This window comes from Hippopotamus amphibius, chromosome 1 (assembly GCF_030028045.1).
Source record: "Hippopotamus amphibius kiboko isolate mHipAmp2 chromosome 1, mHipAmp2.hap2, whole genome shotgun sequence".
Taxonomy (NCBI): domain Eukaryota; kingdom Metazoa; phylum Chordata; class Mammalia; order Artiodactyla; family Hippopotamidae; genus Hippopotamus; species Hippopotamus amphibius.
The window spans coordinates 28,572,424-28,593,466 of record NC_080186.1 but is presented as its reverse complement, the minus strand read 5'-3'; the positions used below and the strand labels follow the sequence as shown (position 1 = coordinate 28,593,466).

At 33.3% G+C, this 21,043-nt stretch overlaps 1 protein-coding gene and 1 non-coding gene across 9 annotated transcripts in view; both read right to left on the bottom strand.

The window, feature by feature from the left end:
* Positions 1-21,043, bottom strand: part of AGO3 (argonaute RISC catalytic component 3) — a 119,610-nt gene that overhangs the window by 56,830 nt on the left and 41,737 nt on the right. For 4 of the 8 annotated variants that reach the window (XM_057705138.1, XM_057705158.1, XM_057705167.1 and 1 more), the window contains one exon: positions 496-630. In XM_057705138.1, the coding sequence (XP_057561121.1) occupies positions 496-630 (135 nt within the window). Of the gene's footprint in view, positions 1-495; positions 631-2,151; positions 2,192-11,493; positions 11,592-14,801; positions 14,887-16,204; positions 16,298-17,929; positions 17,945-21,043 lie in introns of those variants that run through there. The other 4 variants (XM_057705184.1, XM_057705174.1, XM_057705193.1 and 1 more) reach the window with 4 other exon arrangements.
* Positions 5,799-5,935, bottom strand: LOC130843251 (small nucleolar RNA SNORA2/SNORA34 family). Its single transcript, XR_009050859.1, has one exon. It is a non-coding gene; the product is annotated as a small nucleolar RNA SNORA2/SNORA34 family (small nucleolar RNA).

The window sequence follows — 21,043 nt, the reverse complement described above, 5'->3', positions numbered from 1 at the left end:
AATGTATATGAAATTATTAAGTTTCAACTCTAGAACAACACATGAAACAGTCTAGTCTCATATCGATAAATTTACCTAGGAATAAAATATTCTGTTATCATTTCAGAAGAATAAAGAAGTCATTACATTATCAATAGAATATGTTCAAAGAATGGCTCCAGTTCTGAACTGACAATGTTTTTGGAATAAGCTTCCTATTTTTAAGAGTATCACAGAAGCATTTTCCTAAGAGATACTCTTATACCTTCAGCTAGTAAGGGAAAATAGTAACAGAAAATTAGCTGGTATCAATATTAATTCCATCATTTGGTATTTCCTTCATTGAAATACTACCTAAGATGTTATGGTAATGAATTTAATGTGACATTTTATAATTAATCCATATTTTTACTGGTGATGTTACATGAACAGATTTAAATCTTGAAAAATTTCAATGAAAGTTTGTTACATTCATGCATTTTACTGTTAAGTTGTTCCAAATGCTAATTAACTCACCTTTTATCTCTTTGGTGAATTTTACCCGATGAGAATCAGTCAGAGGTCTTGGTTGCTCATCAATATTATGAATGTCAAGAACTTCACACATGAACTGAATTACAGGTTGTGCTTTGTAGAAGGCAGTGGCAGAAACTAAGAAGAAAAACACAAATAGTACAAATTAATGTTTCCTTAAAAAAAACTCAAAAACTTGATCTCAGGCTCCATGATAATTAACTAATTATAGAGTTAAAATTATGCTTTTATGTATACCTATATACATATAAAAACATTTCCACACAACAGTGTAAAGCAATTATACTCCAATCAAGAGCTTAAAAATTTTTTTTTCTGAAATTAAGCAATTTCAATTTGACCTGTTTGACTGGAAGACAACCACAACAACAGAAAAGCCTACTCTTACAGTTTTTATAATCTGTCTCTTCCATCTTGGGTAACTGAATCATTCCATTCCCTACTACATATACAGAGCCGTGTTCTGGCTATGAGACAAGGCCTATAAGGGGACAAATAAGGCCAAAGAGCCTTTGAAGAAGAAAAGGTTAGGTATTATTTCTTAAACAAAGCTTTTTGTGCCATCCCAGACTGCTTATCTATTCTAGCGAGAGCTTTCCCTGTCTTGTATAGATTTGAGAAGACAATGGTATTAAATGTTACTAGTGCTAATCCAAGCTATAGGAAGTAATAGTGTGAGGGGTATCTGCCTAATGTTATCTAGCTATAATCAGCAGTCTTCTAAGAGCCAACAAGTATGATTTCTTAATCTTGGGTTTTGGAACTAGAAGAGCTTCACCAATAGTTAGTAAACCACCATCACTCATTTCTTAAATACACATTGACTGCTATTATGTGCTATAAAGGCACTGGGGATACAGTGAAAATTAAAAACCAAAACAGACAATAAGCAACGTGCTATCATGTTACTTTTCTATTTAAGAAACATGCCCACTGTGGTGCTCTTTCTCTTATTCTCCTTGGTTTAGGATTAAATGTCTTCTACAAAATGTCCCCCATCTCTGGAAGGATATTTATCAAGGCTTTAAGTAGTTATCTTAGGTAGTGAGGCTACTGTGAATATTTTTTATTTTCTTCTTTTTGATTTTATCTTAAATCTTCATTTTTTAATAGTGAGCACATATTACTTTTTCCTTTATTACAGAAACAATACACAAATGAAGTCTCATCATAAAAAATTTAAACAATATAGATATACACAGTAAAGACTTCTGGTCTCCAAGTATCTTTAAGAAGTAATCAGTATTTAGGTATGTATATATGCTGTTCTTTTAATATGCACTTAGAGGTAAAAATGTACATACACCTTTTTTTTTTAACATGAGATCAGATAATAAATGTTCTATGACTTTTATTATTATTTTAAAAACTAACAATGTGTCTTAGAGATCTCTCCACGTCAATACTTTCTTTTTAATGGCTTCATATTATTCTGCAGTTTGGGTGCATGGTAATTAAGTGAATACATATCCCCTTCCCCTATTAATGAAAAAGGACAGAAATGATAAAACATTAGAAACACTATCCTGGGCTTTGATTTTTTTCTCATTATGTATCTTAGAGATAGACCTTATGTACTAATATGGAACTATATCGTTCTTTTTCACAGCTGCAGGATATCTCACTGCATGGACCTACTTCATGTCCCGCATGATGGATAGTTACGTTGGTTCTGTACTTCCATCCAAATAAACTTTAGAAACACCTCCACAATATCAAAGTAACTAAAAAAAGAGAGACTGGTAAGACTGTATTAGCATTCTGGGTATCTTATTCAAATCCATAGTACTCTGAAAAATAAATACATGGTAATTAACATGCTTATTTTGTCTTTCCTTTAATCCTACAGGTATATTTTCTTCACTGGATTATTACTATACTAGGATTCACAACTAATGTGTCTCATCTCACAGAGCTGAAGCTACTAAACAAATATTATTTATCCTGTTTAACATTCTATTAATTTTTCTTAGTGTTCATCACACTATGCTTCTAGTCATTTTATTGTTGACCATCTTCCCCACAGCAATATGGGCATTTGAGATAAAAATTAAAGACAGTGAAGAAAAGCTCTTACAAAAGATGGGATGAAATCAGTGAGTACAGTTGAATTAGGCATGAATTTCAATGAGCAAAGATCTGCCTCTCTATCCCTTGCCTGAATCCTTACTATTTTATAAACCTACAAATATATACATTTTTCCCCTCTTTCTCTTTCACAAATCAGCTGAATTTAACTGAAAAAGTAATATTTATGTTTAATATTTTAAAAACCTATTCACAAAATATACCACATTAACACACGAAAGGAAATAAACATACAACCATTTCTACAGATAACTGCCCTGAAAACAGCATTAGATAAAATTCAGTACCGTAACTAAAACTCTCACAGTACCAGGACTAAAAAGGAGCTTCCTTAATTTAATAAAAGTTATCCACCAAACACCTATGGTAAATTCAACTTCATTTAATAGAAAATGCTAGCTGGCACAAGACTGCAAGCTAAGAGAAATAAAATGTAAAAAGATTGCAAAGGGAGAAAAAATTATTCTTCTTCACAGTATGACTGTCAGAGAGAAAACCCAATAATCTATAGATAAATTATAGAATAAGAGGGTTTATAGAATAAGAGAGTTCAGTAAGGTTGCTAGATTTAAGATCAACATTTAAAAATAAATTATGTTCTCATATACTAGCAACCAACTTAAAATGTAATTTTAAAAAGATACCACTTAATATCACAACAAAAAAACATAAGACACTTGGGATGAAATCTAAACAAAAGATGTATAAAACCTATAGAAGAAATAGGTATCTTTACTACTATAGAAGATCTAAATAAATGGAGTGATATACTTTATTAATATAAATTATTTATAAATTAATCTGCAAATTCAAAGCAATTTCAATCAAAATGCCAAAAGGATATAACCCCCTTGACCTCTGGAACTTAAGAAGCTGATACTAAAATTAACATGAGAGAGAAATGAAACAAGAATTAGCCAAGATAGTTTTTAAGAATAAGGTCTGCTCTAACATTCATCAAGATCTGTTATAATCCTATTCAAGTCAAGAGACTGTGGGGACAGACACATAGACCAGCAGAATAGACTTGAAAGCCTACTCTACACAATATGCAAAAACAAATTCCTATTCAGAGAACTGAACGTGAAAAAAACACCAAACATTTAGAGGAAAATACAGAACATATTTATGATCCTAGAGGCAAGAAAGAATTTCTTAAGGTAGAGAAACTATAAGAAAGAAAATACCATAAACAAAGCTTAAAAAAACCCCAATAGGCTATAGATATGTGTAATACATATAACAAATGATTACTATTTAGAATATGGAATGAGTTCCTATAAATCAAGATAAAACAATAAAGTGGCAAAGGACATGACCAGGCATTTCATAGAAGAGAAAATCTAAATGTCAAAAAACAAATTTTCATTATTTTATTTGTCATTAAGGAAACATATATAAAAACTATATCAAGCTATCATTTTACACCAGTCAAGATGGGCCAAAAATGTTAAGAGCGATAACACGAGCTGACAAGCCAAAGGAAGAATGAAGAATGAAAGCTCTCATACAGACTGTAGGAATATAAACTGATACAGTCAGCTAGGTGCAAATGGTAATTTATAATAAATTTGAAGATGAGCCTAGTTTTCAACTCAACAATTTTACTCTATTAGAATATATACGCTACAAAAATTCCGTACCTTTGAAAGGCAACATGAATAAGAATGCTTACTGTAGCACTGTTTATAATGGCAAAAAGGATAAAAACAATCTAAATAACCATCAGTCAAATAGATAAATTTGTACTACATTCATATAATTAAAATTAATGAGCAGGTGACAGAATTCAGATAAAGAAAACTGAGACATGAAAGACTTGAGAGGAGTTTGGCAGAAAATGAGATAGTACCAACTACTTAGATTGCCAGCATCCAGATATGTATAATATACAACTAAGGCAAATAAATTTACCAAAACAGACTAGATGTCTAGAATACCAGTGGGACAGTCTTTCAATTCATGAATATATAATATCTCTGAATGTGTTAAGGTCATTCCAATTTCATTAAGGTTTTGTGATACTTTATAACTCATTTATTAATAATTGATAAAAATTTTGTTGTTGAAAATGTATCCTTAACCTTTTGTCACTTACTAACATTTTTTAAATTAGGTTTATTTTCTTCTTTTCATGGATAGCAGTGTTAGAATAATGAGAAAAGGATATGCTTGGAAATGAAATAGATTTTAATTCTAGATCCAGACTTACTATTTATGATTTCTCTGAATTTCCATTCGTTCATATGCAAAATTAGAAAAATACCTACTACTTATAGCATGAGGGTAAAGATTCAATATAAGATACCTACTTGTGCCCAGAACATGGCAGGAACTCATCAGAACTCTTTTTCTCATTTTTGAAGAACTGTCTACTCATGTCTTTTGCTCTCTGATTTATTAAGGTTTTAACTCTAGGTAAAATCATTTTGTCAATGTAAACTAACTCCTTGAAGACGCTGAATGGGAGAATGTTCCATGAAGAAGCCATCAGGATTCTTGAGTTTGCATTTTACTATGTCAAAACTGAAAATTTCTGTTAGGACACAGCTAAAATAATAGATGTGAAAAAAGGAAATAAAATAAATATTTGCCATATTTAAGATAACTAAGACTACATGTACCAAATGAGTCCCAGTCCAAATGAAGAGTATAAAATAAAGCAGTAAATAATCTTGGATTTTGGTAAAAACATGACTACAATTATACTTTAACCTCCTGAGAGGTTATGTGTCTCAATTTTTTTTCCCCCCAAATATCTGTATATTTTGCCAGGCAGATTAAATCCAGCAAGATTTATGCCTTTCATATAATGAAGATAATCATATGCATTTAAATAGTACACTTACTATGAAAGTAACTTTCTCAACCAATGTCCATAATACAGATGCACTTTCACAATCCAATATACAATTCAAAAAATTTGACAGCCAAATAGTAAATATAAGTTTCCTATTTGAATGAAGTCTAAAACATGCAAGTCAGGGCCCTGACCATACAAAAGGATAATATTCAAAGAAAGCTCTCAGTTCAGAATCATCCTACTGTTTTTGGATCCTCAGCAATTTTTTTTTGTAGTAACTGGATTTAACAGTATAATTCTAATGAACAAGCTAAATCAGGGATCTCTAAATTTTGGAATCCCAGTATTAATCAACTACAAATTAGTATTAGCCCATATCTATCACCAATGACTGAGATGTTTCTTTCTAATGAATTGACCATTACATTTCCAAAGTTCTGAAAAGGCCAACAGACCGCAGAAAGAGACTTCTTCAGGCTCCTGCTTGAAACCAACAGCTTCAGCAAACTGCTGGCCTTGATTCAAGGCCAAGTGTCTCAATTTTATATGTTTACTTTCATGGCTCTGAAGGTGTAAGAACAGAAATTAACACCACTTATTATACAATACCTTTTTACGGTACTAGCAATCAATTTAGAGGCCATGTTAAACATCTTTGCATGTCTATTATTACCTAGCAAAATATTATTAACATAGTGCTCAGGAGATACTGATAGAAAAGGACTGTTTTCATTTTTCTTTTTTCTATTTGTAATATAAAATACTACATATTTACTAAAGTGTCACTAAACAAATTATAAAATGAATTATCCACACAACCAACAATCAGATCAAGAACTAAATATTGCCAATATCCTAGAAACCTCTTCCTTATCCCCTTTCCAACCTTAACTTTCCCTCTCCTATATAGATAACCAAAATCCTGGCTTTTATGGTAATCACTTCTTTTTCTTTACAGAATTACAACATAAGTACAGATCACTAAGGACCACAATTTAGTTTTCCTAGTTCTTGAATTTTATGCAACTGGAAACAAAGCATGTAATCTTTTGGAGGCTTTTGCTAAATACTGTTTCTAACTCATCTATATTAATTAAATGTAACTAGTTTCTTCATTTTCATTGCTCAGCCAAACACGCTATTGAAGAAATACACAATTTATCCACTCTAATGTTGGTGGACAGGAATTCCCTTGCGTTCCCAAATGTTAGGACTCAGCGCTTTCACTGCCAGGGGCCCGGGTTCCATCCCAAAAGCCGCCCCGCAGCAAAACAAAACAAACCAAACAAAAAAACCCTAATTATTAACGTTGGTGGACAGTTTATGCTGGAACTTTCCTCTGGTTATTAGAATAACATAACATTCTAATATAGCTTTTTTTTTTTTGGCTGTATCACATGGCACGCGGGATCCTAGTTTCCCAACCAGGGATTGAACCTGTGCCTTCTGCAGTGGAAGCGCAGAGTCTTAACCACTGGACTGCCAGGGAAGTCCCTAGATGGCCTTTTTGATATACGTATACACATATATTTCTCTAGTAGGGAAGGAGATATCTGAGTAGAACTGCTGAATCATTAAGGATGTGTATCTCTAACTTTCCTAGATAATGCCAAACTCTTCCAAAGTGGTTTTAACAACAACTCTCTCACAAGCAGCATTTAAGAGTCACTGCTGTGCCAAATTTTCACCGTTAGCATTGTTAGACTTGAATTTTAGCCTTTCTGGTGGAGGTGCAGTGATATTTCATTTCAAAAAAAAAATTTGAGGTATAATTTACATACAATAAAATGTATTTCAACTGTAAAGTTCAATGATTTTGACAAATGTATACATCTATACTATTACCACCCCAGTTGAGAGAGAACATGTCATTACCCCAGAAAGTACTTTCCTGCCCGTGTAATCAGCTTCTGTCACAACTGCTGCAGGCAACCACTGATTTGATTCTATTAATTCTAGCAAGATTTTTTTTTTGGTAGATTTCTTACGATTTTTTTATACAGATAATTACATCTTCTGTAAACAGAGACAGTCATATTACTGCCTTTACAATCTTATGCATTTTTCTTGGACCACCAGCACAATGTTGGATAGAGGTAGTGAGAGCAAGTATTCTCACCTTGTTCTTAATCTTATGGCAAAATCATTCACTCTTTTTATCATTTAGTATGATGATGCCTATATGTTTTTCTAGATGCTTTGATCAGGTTGAAGAAGTTTCCTTTTACTGCTACTCTGTTATAAATTTTTATCATGAAAATGTTAAAACGTGTCAAATGATTCTTCTGTCTGTTGAGAGGATTACACTGTTTTTGCCAGGTGTCAGATTCCAAGGTACACTTGCCTCATAAAACTGAGTTGAAAAGCCTTTCTTCTGTTTTCTGAAAGAACTTGTGAAAGATTGGGATTTTTTTCCCTTAAATGTTAGATAAAATTCAGCAGCAAAATCATTTGGGACTGGAATTTTCTTTGTTAGAAAGAATTGTGAATTCAATTTCCTTAATAGATACAAGGCTATTCCAATTTTCTTTGAGTCAATTTTTGTAACATTGTGTTTCATTTATCAAATTAATTGGTATAAATTTGTTCCTAACATTCCCTTATTAATCTTTCAGTTCTGAAAGATCTTTTGTGATAACCCCTTCTTTCACTCCTGATATAAGTAATCTGTTTCATTTTTCTATTTTTCTTGATTGGTCTTACTAAGAGTTTAAAATTTTTATTAACTTTTTAAAAAGAATTAACTTTTGGTTTCATTCGCTTTCTATACTGTTTGTTTTCTATTTAATTAATTTTTGCTCTAATCTGTATTATTTCTTACCTTCTACTTACTTTGGGTTTAATTTGTTCTTCTTCTAGCTTAAGATAGAAACTCTGTGCATCTCCAATATGGTCCCTAATAATGTCTTGCCTCATGGGATTCGCACCTTTGTGTAAGTCTCTCCTACACTGAATAGAACTGGTTTATGTAACTAATAAGACACTACAAAACTGGAAGAATAGAGCTTTCAATGCTAGGCCTTACTGTCATTACAGCTTTTGCCTTGCTCTGTCATGGGTTACTTGCTCCAGAGGACGCCAGCCACAATATCACAAGGACACTTAACCAGCCCTGTTGAGAGGCCCACGTGGCAAGAAACCAGGCCTCTAGCACAAACTTGTTACCAGCTAAGTGTTACAGATGTAAAATAAGACTTAGTCATCCAGTTAAACATTCATCAAGTACATACTATATCAGGGACCCCTTTGTGGGTTGGAATTTTGAGATGAACCAGATAAAACTTCTGCCTTTTAAGAATAGATCCTGGGTTAAGATGGCAGATGAACCACAAGCAGCTCATTTCATTCCTTCCTCAAACTCCACTATAACTATGGTAAAGAATGAAAAAAAAAAAAAAAAAAAGGCATAAAAGAAAAGAGAAAATGTACCAACAGTTTATTTCTTTTTTTTTTCCCTTTGGATTTTTTTTTTTTAATTATTATTTTTTGGGGGGTACCAACATTTTAGAAGAAGATAAGCAAGAATCCTCAAAAGGCGTGAGAAATGGCAGTAGTAGGTACCTCTGAAACTGGTGATAAAAGGATGGGGGTGGTACAGAAAAAATAAAGAGAAAAGCTGTTTGAGAAGCAGGTAGGATCCTAGGTCCCCTGTCTAGTTCCATTCACATCGTGCAACAACTGCCTCGTCTTTATCCTGGCATAATCTGTAGGTCCATTCTCTGGAAAAAGTAAAAGACCTTTTGGAGGGAGGATGTCAGGCACAGTTGAGGGCACAGGACTGTACCCAAAACAAGGAATTAAATGACTATAAATATTAAATGCTGAATGCAGACATTTCCTAAGCCAGAATCCCCAACTTGGTTTTCAGAATGCAGGTAATGAGACTATTACCATTCAGGCAAGAGTTTGGAAGACTCATCTTTGGATAATTTGACCAGCCAAGAGGAAAGACCTAAGGATACTAACATTACAGGTTCCCAAATATCAGCCCAATGAAATCACCCTATGATAAAGCTCAAAGTCAACAGGCCCCAATGATGAATTCAAAGCATCTAGTCAGTGTTTTAGACTCTCACTGCATCATGAATAAATAATCAAGGATACTATATACTTGAAGGAAGCTTCCAAAATGGAGGATAGTGATCAAAACAAACTAACAAACAAAAAAAAGAATTTGGAGGAGGCATAAGCACGTGCAAGAAAAAGAAAACTCCAAAATAAATTATCTACAGTGAACTTAGAAAAGACACTACCATATATGGAACAAGAATAGTATGCTATTATAAAATAACATTCAGGAAACAGAAAAAAGATTAGAAATTAAAAACATAATAGCAAAAAAGGAAAAGTGAAGAGGGTTAGAAAATAAGGGTAAGTAAATTTTCCAGAAAGTGAAGTAATACAAGGGAAACAAAACCTCACTAAAGCTATTTAAAAAGTGGAGCACTACTTTCAAATTTACGAAGGAAAATTCTTTCTAACACAGAAACCCAGCTAAACTTTCATTTAGGTTTGTTGATACATTTTCCAATGTGTAAAGCATGAAAAAAATTTTGCCTCTTGTGTACCCGTTTCTTATGAAACGTCTGAATATTAAAAAAAAGGGAGAGGGGTAGGAAGGGATACAGATAGTGAAGTTTGATCTCAAGAGGAAGAACATACTCAATCAGAATGAAGCAGTGTGAATCAAGAAACAGAGTTGATTTACACTGTCACTGAAATTCCTGCTGCCATTATACTCTTTTTCTAATATGAGGACAGACTAGATAAGCCTGATACAGCTCTCTTTACCTGGCTGAGTCTGATCAGTGCTGATAAAGTTCCTGCCCTGCTGCCTCTTTCACCCTAAAGAAATATTCTGCTTTGATCTACTTTTTTTTTTTTTAATTAATTAATTAATTTTATTGGCTGTGTTGGGTCTTCATTGCTGTGCGCAGGCTTTCTTTTTAGTTCCGGTGAGTGGAGGCTACTCTTCGTTGCGGTGTGCGGGCTCCTAATTGCTGTGGTTTCTCTTGTTGTGAAGCACGGGCTCTAGGCGTGTGGGCTTCAGTAGTTGCAGCACATGGGCTCAATAGTTGTAGCTCATGGGCTCTAAAGCGCAGGCTCAATAGCTGTGGCACACGGGCTTAGTTGCTCCGCGGCATGTGGGATCTTCCTGGAGCAGGGATCAAACCCGTGTCCCCTGCATTGGCAGGCGGATTCTCAACCACTGCGCCACCTAGGAAGCCCTGATCTACTTTTGAGAACTAATCTGAATACTATAAAAATCAAATTATTTCTTAACCTTAGGGATATTATACCTGAACTTAAGACAAACATATAAAATAAGCAACACTAATATTGTGATTAATAAATTACTTATTAGAAATCTGTTTTCCTTGCAAAGGAAACATATTCAGTGTGAACTTTTGAATCTTAAGCAGAATAAATTATAATGACCAAATTCTACAATCATTAATATACTCTGACTACTTTCTTCTAGCAGCAAAATAGATAGTGAATGTTTTATAGAAAACTGCTTTTTACTGAAAAGCACAAGGAAGTAAATAGAGTATATAAAAATAAAAACATTTCTCAACTCAGATGTCCTGGGTCTGAGATTTGTCTGCCAGGAATCTTGCTTCTTAAAGAATGCAGTAAAGAGCTGTGAATATTAAGGGCATAATCTCTAAAATCAGAAAAGCTGACCTCCATCATTTAAATATAAACTATTGTGCCTCAAATATAAACTACAGTTATATCTAAATATACATGATAGGTTATATTACATAAATACATTAATATAAATATAAAATACAAACTATGTGATATTTAGAGGGAGAAAGTCATTTTAGAGAAAATTCAGAGATTCTGTCTCTCAACTTCAGTTGGTGGTATCACCTAACTCATACAACTGTGAGGAAGTTTATATGAGATACAGTTGTCTTCTGGTTCCTGCGGGAGATTGGTTCCAGGACCGCCTTTGGATATCAAAAATCAGTGGATGCTCAAGCCCCTTATAAAAAATGACATAATACAGTCAGTCCTCAGTATCCATGGTACCCAGGTAATAAGGGCTGACTGTAATGTAAAATGTTTAGCATTCTTACCTGTGATAAACAAAAATATCTTCAGGGAGATATAACTAATAAATATCTGATTCGCTCCTCTTTTTTTCTGTTGTTGTTGTTTTGGCTTCGTTGCACAGCTTGTGGGATCTTAGTTCCCTGATCAGGGACTGAACCCGTGCCCTCAGCAGTCAAAGTACAGGAATCCTAATCACCAGAGAATTTCCCAGATTCACTCTGATACCCTTAAAATGTATAATTACAACAATAAAATGCAAGTTGCAAATGAGTTAGGCCTAAAAGCAGGCTAACCTAAAAATATATTCTGCATTCCACTGACTCTAAAATACCAACTATGGTAAGGTACATCAGTATTGTATGTATCCTAAAAGAGAAATTTACCAATTAAACTGTGACAAACCATCTACTACAAGATATCTCCCAATTTCTGGGACTTCCCTGGTGGAGCGGTGGTTAAGACCCTGCGCTCCCAACACAGAAGGCCGAGGATTAATCCCTGGTCAGGGAACTAGATCCCACATGCATGCCGCAACTAACAGTTTGCATGCTACAACTAAGGAGCCAGCAAGCCGCAACTAAGGAGCCCACCTGCCGCAACTAAGACCTGGCGTAAGCAAAAAAAAAAAAAAAAAAAAAAAAATTCCCAATTTCAGAGATAATGAAATGTGAAAAAAAATTTTGTGTGTGTCCTGGATTGGTAAAATTCAAGTTTTAATTTAGTTAATTTAATTTTAACTTAAGTTTAGTTACATAGCTGAAAGGATATTAAATACCATGTAAACAAGCATTTTGAAGACAAGATGAAGTCACACAATTATAATTAAATTGCTTGCTTTCTTAAATTCCTGTTCCATGTTTATTTGCACCACAAATTTCACCTAGCTCCCATGTGTCCCTTCCTCGGAGAAAAGTTCCTCAAGCACTGAGACTAGAATGGATCCCGTTGTTACACAGTCCCAGTATACTCAGTACTTCTTCACAGTACTCCTTATATTGCTCAGCACTAATCCTCCCCGGCTGATTTCAAGTTCAATAAAGACGATTTTGTTCAGTGGAATATAGCAAGTGCAAGGGTTGCAAAGTGAAAATCACACAATCAAGAAAGGAAACATAAGCAGGTAACATGGTGAATGTAATATTTTCCCTCGTTATTTTTCACAGCAGCATTATATATTATTGACAATTTAAAAATAAACCCATTTAAAATTTTAGGCTTTATTTCATTTCATTAAGATAACACAGATCTTTTTGTTTCTTTGCTTCACAATGGCACCTGAAATCATCTACACACTTTGTTCACACAAATAAACATACTGTCACATTTTTCTTGAAACATGCAGCCTTATAGGTCTATCTCTTCTCCCTACCCCAACCAACCTAATTCATTCCTCTTCCTTCTTTCTTCCTAAAGGGAACCACTATACTGAAACTGGTGTGTATCTGTCCTATCTATGTTTTAATAATTTTACTGCATTTGTATGTATCCAGTAGATACTTTTTAAAAGAAATTTACATAAATAGTAACATAACCTTTTGCTATTTGCTCATCCCCCCAACATTGTTTCCAATAACACTCCATGCTAATATATGTAGATCTGGTTCATTTATTTAACCGTTATATAGTATACCACAATATAACAACTTATGTACTCATTTCAATGTTTACTTATTCTGTTATTGACAGGAATCAGGCTGTTTCCAATTTTCCGCTATTACAAATAATGTCTCAGTATGCAAGGTATCTCTATGGTATATTAAGGGTTTTGTGATATGTTCAATTTCATCTTTACTTCATCTTTTCTAGATACTGAAAACTGCTCTGCAAAGTTAAGCAGTTGTATCAAATCATACTCCTAAGAACAGTGCATGATAGTTCCTTATACATTATCTTCACCAACATTTGATATATAACTTTTACATTTTTATAAATCTGATACGTATGAAATGGTACTGATTTCACTTGCAATTTCCTGATTATTAATGAATTTGAGAATCTGATTTTCATGTGTTTATTGGCCATTTGTGTTCCCTCTGCTGTGAATTACCTATTTATTAAAAACTGATTTCCTTATATCCTGTAAAGCACTTGGTTATATATGTTCTAAATATTCTCCTAGCATTTTAACTGTGTTTATTGTGTATTTATAACAAATACGTTTTAAATTCTGATGTAGCCAAGCTTATCAGTGTTTTCTTTTTACGATTTATACATTTTACATTTTGTTCAATGTTAGAGATACTTTCTTACTTTTTCTTTGAAAGAATTTTATTTTATTTTATTTTATTTTATTTGGCCGTGCCATGCAGCATGTGAGATCTTAGTTCCCCAACCAGGGATCGAACCTGTGCCCCTTGCATTGGAAATGCAGAGTCTTTACCACTGGACCACCAAGGAAGTCTCTGAAAGAATTTTAAAGTTTTGCTTTTCAAATTTTAGATTATAATACATCTAGAAATAAATTTGGGATATGATGTGAGATGGGTCTAACTATTTTTTCACATAGTTAACAGCTGTACAAACACCATTTATTAAACATTTACTCTTTCCTCAGTGATTTGAAATGCCAACTTAATATTAACAAAGTTTGCACACACACGCACGCACGCATGCACACACACACGACTTATTTCTAGGCTCTACATTCTGCTTCATTAATCTGTCTGTCCCTGCAGTTAAAGAAGTGTGCTATAATTGTTACAGTTTTAAAATAAGGAGGCCAATTCCTCCCTCTTTATTAATCTTTAAAATTATATTGATTTTTCATGGTCACTTATTTTTCCATATAAATCACAATAGTAACTTATCAAGTTTCACTATACACCCTATTGGGATTTCACTTAAAACTGCATTTACAGGTTAATTTTGGGAGAATTGACATCAAACAGAATCTTCTCAATAAGCCTAATACATTTCATTCATTCAGATTTTCAGTTATATCTCTCAGTAAAGTTTTATATCTTAGAGACCTCTCTGAAATCTTTTATTCCTGTGTATCCCCCTTTCAACCCAGACTCTTAATGTCAACATATTTCCTAAAGCTCAGCTAAGCCATCATTTACTTATACAAATATTTTTCTAACTTTCCAGGCTCAACTGGATATTCCTCCTCCATGTTCTTGGTTTTATTTATTCATTCTTTGCTTAATATGACCAAGAATTGTGCCAGGCATAGAGATTATGTATATTGGTGAATAAGATGGACAGTCCCTAGCTTCATGGAGCTTTCATTCTAATAGGACACAAAGAAGAATAAACACTTATAATTCAAGGTGACACATGGTATTACAGGGGAAGTATACTATGCTATGGGAATACATAAGAGAAATACCTAACTCAGACTTGGGGCATGGCTGGATTGGGGGGAGAAGGGTGTCAAATACTGCTTCTCAGGGAAGTAACATGTAGACTGAAACCTGTAAGAAGAACAGAAGTTAGCAAACACAATAGTGACTAAATATCATAGTACTGACATCCTTGCCTTACTCTTGATTTTATCAGAAAAGCTCCGCTGCTTAACTGTGAAATCATCTACTCTCTGAATATGTTCCCTCCCTTGGCTTCCCTGACACCGTTTCTTGGCTCTCATACTGCCTGTGATAATCATTAATTGCTCTCTGGTTCCTCTTCCTTCCTTAAATGCTAGTATTCTCCATGGCTCTATCCTTTTCATTCTTGTTTTCAATCTAAATACTATTTCTAAAGAAGATTTTTCCATTTTCAGAGTTTCAAATATGGATTTATATACTAAGGAGTCCCAAAACTTATACTTTTAGCTCACACCACTACAGACTTTCACATCTGCATTTCCAGCTACATATTAGATGACTCTATCCATATGTTCTACAGAATCCTCAAGCTTTAGACATACTAACATTTGATCTATTTACATATGGTATATACTGCCAACCAAAAACCAACAGCAGATCTACCTCGCATATTCAGTATTATCGTTCATACCTGGTATGAATGAGTTACTATTCTGAATGTATGTTGGTGAGTATGCCCTTTTTGAAAGCTAGTTTATAAAATAGCAGTCACTGAAGGTTTGGGAATATGAAGGTTGTTTCAAAGACTAAATAATCATAGAATTTTGTAGGCCAGGTATGGGGTTTTGTTTTTTTATTTTTAATATGTCAATCTGGCTAGGCTACTACTTGCCAGTTATTCAATCAAACACTAATAATCTAGGTATTGCTGTGGAGGTATTTTACAGACATAATTAAATTCCACAATCAGCTGACTTTAAGTAAAGGAGATTATCCTGGATAATCTGAGTGGGCTTCATTCAGTCAGTTGAAAGACCTTAAAAATGGAGCTGAGGTGTCCCCAAGAGAGAAGAAATTCCACCTATGGACAGCAGCTTCAGCCCACACCCATGTGTTCTAGCCTGCCCCTCCTAATAGCCTACCCTAAGGAGTTCAGACTTGATTAGCTAGCCCTTGCAACTGTATAAGCCCAATCTCTCTCTCTCTCTCTATATATATATCTCCTACTGATTCTACTTCTCTGGTTGAACCTAATACACTAAAGATTGTAGCTTTACTTCCAAAAACCAATTCCTTCAAAAACCTAGTAAACCTTCTGGTCTATTAGTTTGCAATCACATCCATGTACCAGTAACTATACCCAAAGTTTTTTTCTGGACATGGTTTTTAAACCTATTTTTTCAACTTAATCTTTGTAATATGTTCCTTCCTCTCCATCCCACATTAGACCATCACCATCTCTTACCTGAACTAGTGATTGAAAAAGCCTCCTAACTGGCTTCTCAGATTAGTTTTTTCTCCTCTATCTATTCTCCACACTGCTGCCAGAGGTCTCTTTCTGGAAAACAAATATGATCACGTCACTATCCTCCTTAAAAACTTTTGAAGTCTTCCTACCTACAGGATAGAGGTAAATTTGTTTTCTACTTCATTAATTTCTGTTTTTAACTCTTATTTCCTTCTATTTTTCTTTGCATTTAATTACATTATTTTTCTAACTTATTAAGATGAATTAAGGTCATTGATGCTTTATTTCCTAGTAGGCATTTAAGGTTTTAAATTCTCCCTAAGCATTGCTTTAGCTAATCATACCAATTCTGATAAGTACTATTTTCATTACCCTTCAGTTCAAAATATTTAAAATTTTCTTTGTGATTTCTTCAACCAATGGGTTATGTAGAAATTATTTTTTAGTAGTATCCAAAGCTGAACTTTAAGTTCCAGTAGGAAAACAGCAGCAATTTATTCCCCAAATTTCCCACTTTCCTCCTAGAACTCAATACAGAGCAACAAAGATAATGTAAAAAAGAGAGAAAAAAGGGAAAAAACCCTACATCTTCAATGAACCTAGGAGACAATAAAAACCTGAAAACGCCAAACTGTAAGTAAATACAGCCCAAAATACTTGGGACTAGTAGAACCTATGCAAGTGAGAAAGACATGAAAGATGAAAGAAAGCCTAGTGGGGCAACAGTAAATTTTCATTCCAGAAAGAGAGGGTCCTATCCTAAGAGGGAACTGCAGTGTTTGGTACTGAGATTGAATGGGGGAATCTCAGAAGAAAGTAGAGAAAGGAGGTGTAGAAAGTGTCATGAGAGTGGGTGGAAGGTAAACTAGAAGTGACAGATCTTGGATAGGACTACCCTTTTAAAACCAAGGCATGCCTTTTTCTTCTGTAATTTCAAACTTGGAGAAAAGTTAAAAGAATAGTACAATGAACTACCATATACCCTTCGCAAATTCTCTAATCGTTAATGTTTGAGCAGGCACTTTAAAAGGCAGGAGCTGAATTTCCTGGTAGCAGAAACTCCTTAAACATATACTGCTAAAGAGGCAAAGGAGATATGGCTTTATTTTGAAGAAAGAACCCATCAGAACAACAATGGACAGAGGCCTTGAGCAGAGAAACGGGGAAAACTACCTTGCTCCTGGTGTCCTGTCCTACCCCCTCCCCTCTCCCACTCCAATCTCTTCCAATAGGTGGTCCAGGAAAACTCTTTTCATTCAAATATAAATAACAAAAGTGATAAGTATCCATACAAAAATACCATTTAAAAAAATGTAAAAAATCAGCACAACATCCCTGACAAAGAAAACTCAACAGAAACACCGCTGCAAAGTAGATAAAAATTATAACACTACTTTTTAACATGAATTCAAAACTTCTTAATGCAGCTACAAAGAAAGATCTCAGAGCAGAAATTTTAAAACTCAGGGAAAAAACAAACAGTTAAGAGATGAAGATGAAATAAGCATTGCAGACCTCATGAAAGAAATGGAAGAAAAAGACTTTTTTAAATTCAAAAAATGAAGACTAAACTGCAATGAGCAAATGGTAAAAATTATACCACAAAAGGAACAAGCAGGATAGAATTTTTTTTAAAAAGAGAATAAAATGACATTTAAAAAAAAACATAAAAGAGTTGAACCTACATTTTCAAAGGGAATCCCATTTTTAAGCAAAACTTACCCAAAATGGTCAACATTGAGAAAAAATCTAGTAAAATAATTGTAAAAAATACTTTCAGCAACCTTCCCTTCTAGGGAAAAGAAAATCAGCTGACATCATACTTCTCTACTGAACATTCAGTGTCAGAAGACAGTGGGAAAATACCTATAAGAAACTCAAGAAAGTGTGATTCAAACAAACCATAATGATAAAGAATTTAAAAAAAAAAGAATTATATATGTGTATAACTGAGTAACTTTGCTGCACAGCAGAGATTGGCACAACATTGTAAATCAATCATACTTTCATTAAAAAAAAAAATAGAATTACAAAAAAAAGAAAGTGGGAGTCAATCATTTTATGTATAGCCAAACAATCCTTCAGGAATAAGACTACAGACAAATGGTTTTCAATATGCAAAAACTCAGCTCTTACTCATATTAGCCCTTTCTGAAGTAAAAACTTGAGGACAAACTGCAACCAAGAGCAGACAGGAAAAATTTCAGCAAAAGGACCTGCAGTTAGCATCAATACATATAACTGTAGATTTAAGATGAAAACAAGTGGACATACAGGTGACAGAATGGTATGTAACTGTTACATGCTCAAAAAGCACAGAAACAATAATATATACAAATAAATGAATAACAGAAAAATCATAAAAAGTAGAATAAACGCACTGATTGCACTTTACAGTAACAGACAGGAGCCAAAGTTCAAAGTCAAGTTGTATAAATTTAAACAAAATCATAACAAACAATAAAATAATGCTATATTGGCTAAAACTAGTTAATAAAGGAGAGGGAGGAAAGAAGGGAAGGAAGAGAATAAAGCTAATATAAATGTTACTTATTAAAGAAAGTAAAAGATACTGCTTTAAAGAGAGAGATGAGTATTATATGAAGGTACGAAGGTAACCACTGATGGGGAAAAAAACCTTCCTAATAACAGAACTAGCATTTAAAAAGCACAGAAAACAGACCACGTGGATTGTAATTCTTTTGTTAGACAATGTAGACTTTTAGCTCAAAAGTACAAAAAAAGTCACTTTATAATTGCAAAGGGTATAAATCACAATGAAGAATACAGATAGGTATACATATGCTTCCAATACTATAGCAACAATATTAAGAAAGTGGAAATATTAAGAAGAAATAGAAACACAATAGGAAATTTAAATTTATTTCTCCCATTCTGAGACAAGTAAACAAAAATAAGTAAGGAAACAGATGATCTAAACAACATAATCAAAATTGAAGTGCTGATGGATATTCATTTAACTCTATCCTAAAAAAGATTATATCTTATTTTCAAATAGCTATTGAACTTTCATTTCACAAAATCTGACTATATATTAGGTTACTAAAAAACAAACAAAAACCTCAACAAATTCTAAAACAGAAATACAAACCACATTCTCTGATTAACAACACAATGAAACTAGAAAATGTATAATACAATCAGAAAATAAAAAGATCTTCAATATGAAAATTTAAAAAGTCAAAATATTTGGATAATAGGGGAAATACAAATTAAATCTGTGGTGTTTCAAGAAAATAATATAATAAAAAACTGGATATTAGAAGCTCTGGAACATAGCTAAAACTATGATAAGAAAAATTGGGTTTTTGTTTTTTTTTTAATTTTTGGCCACACTGTGCAGCCTGTGGGATCTTGGTTTCCTGACCAGGGATTGAACCCAGGCCCTCAGCAGTGAAAGCGCAGAGTACCAACCTTTGGACCGCCAGGGAATTCCTGAAATAATTGTTTTAAATACATTTTTCAATAAGAAAAAATGAAATTAAATGAGTACTAATGTTGTTTGAAAAGTTAGGAAAAATAACTAAAATAACTGGAGAAAAGTAGAGGAAAAAATTATAAAGCTAGAAAGAGAGATTAAGGAGTCATAAAACAGAAAGCCAGAGAACTAAGAAAAAATTTCAAAAACTCTTTGGTGGGGGGAGGTGGCAGGGCGAGGTGGTGAGAACCAGTTGATTAAACTATTACCTCTCCTAACTAAGAGAAAAAGGACAAAGCACAAATATAAAAAAGAATCAATGGGGATAAACCACAGAAATAGACAAAATTAAAAAAAAAAAACTAGTTGTATTAAGATATATCAGATATAGACAAAACATAATTTACTAGTAAGATATAACCTACCAAAACTGAATCCAGAGAGCCTAAACAGACCAATTTTCACAAAATAAATGAAAGATTTAAAAGAGCTACCCACCAAACAAAACAAAACACACCAGGCCACAAGATTTTACCAAATCTTAAAATAGCTGATAATTTCAATATTATTTAAAAATTGCTGTACATTTTAGAAAATGGGAAACTTCCAAATTCTTTATGAAATAAAACATAAATACCCAAACTTGAAAAAGACTGCATAAAAAAAAAAGACTGCCAATCAGATCAATTTTACTTTTTTGCATTTGATTAAAAAGGTAAAGTATTAAACAGAATCCAGCATTATATTAAAAGAATCCAGAAACACAAGTTTAGTTCAATCTTTGTTAAAAAGAAGAGAAATATCACATCATCAGTTCCACAGATACTAAAAGATATCTGACAAAATTCAACATCCATTCTTTATTAAAAGCACTCAATAAAACAGGAACCAATAGATGCTCCTAAACATATATATAACATACATGTACGGATCATACTTAATGCAGAAACACTGGAAGCATTCCTTCTAAAGTAAGGAATAAAAGGACGATGCCCACTACTCTCTTATGGTTAACACTATCCTATCTAAGTAGTCAATATAATCTGATAAAAAATATTATAAGTATAAAAACCCAAAGGAAGAGGTAAACCTATCACTACTGTAGATGAAATGATTATAATCTAGAAACTGCAAGGAAATCACTTGAAAAGTTAATGGAATTCAGTAAGGCAGAGAGAAAAAAGTTACTATATAGAAATTAAAAGCCTTCATGTATATAAACAATAACCAGTTAGAATCTATAAACCCATTTAATAGGGAAAAGAGAGAGAGAGAGAGATGCCATACCAGGAATGACAATAAGAAATATGCAAATTTATGTGAGGAAAACTTTAAAACGCTCCCAAAGGAAACAAAAGTAATCCTGAACAAATGGAAAGGCATAGTACTTTGTCTTG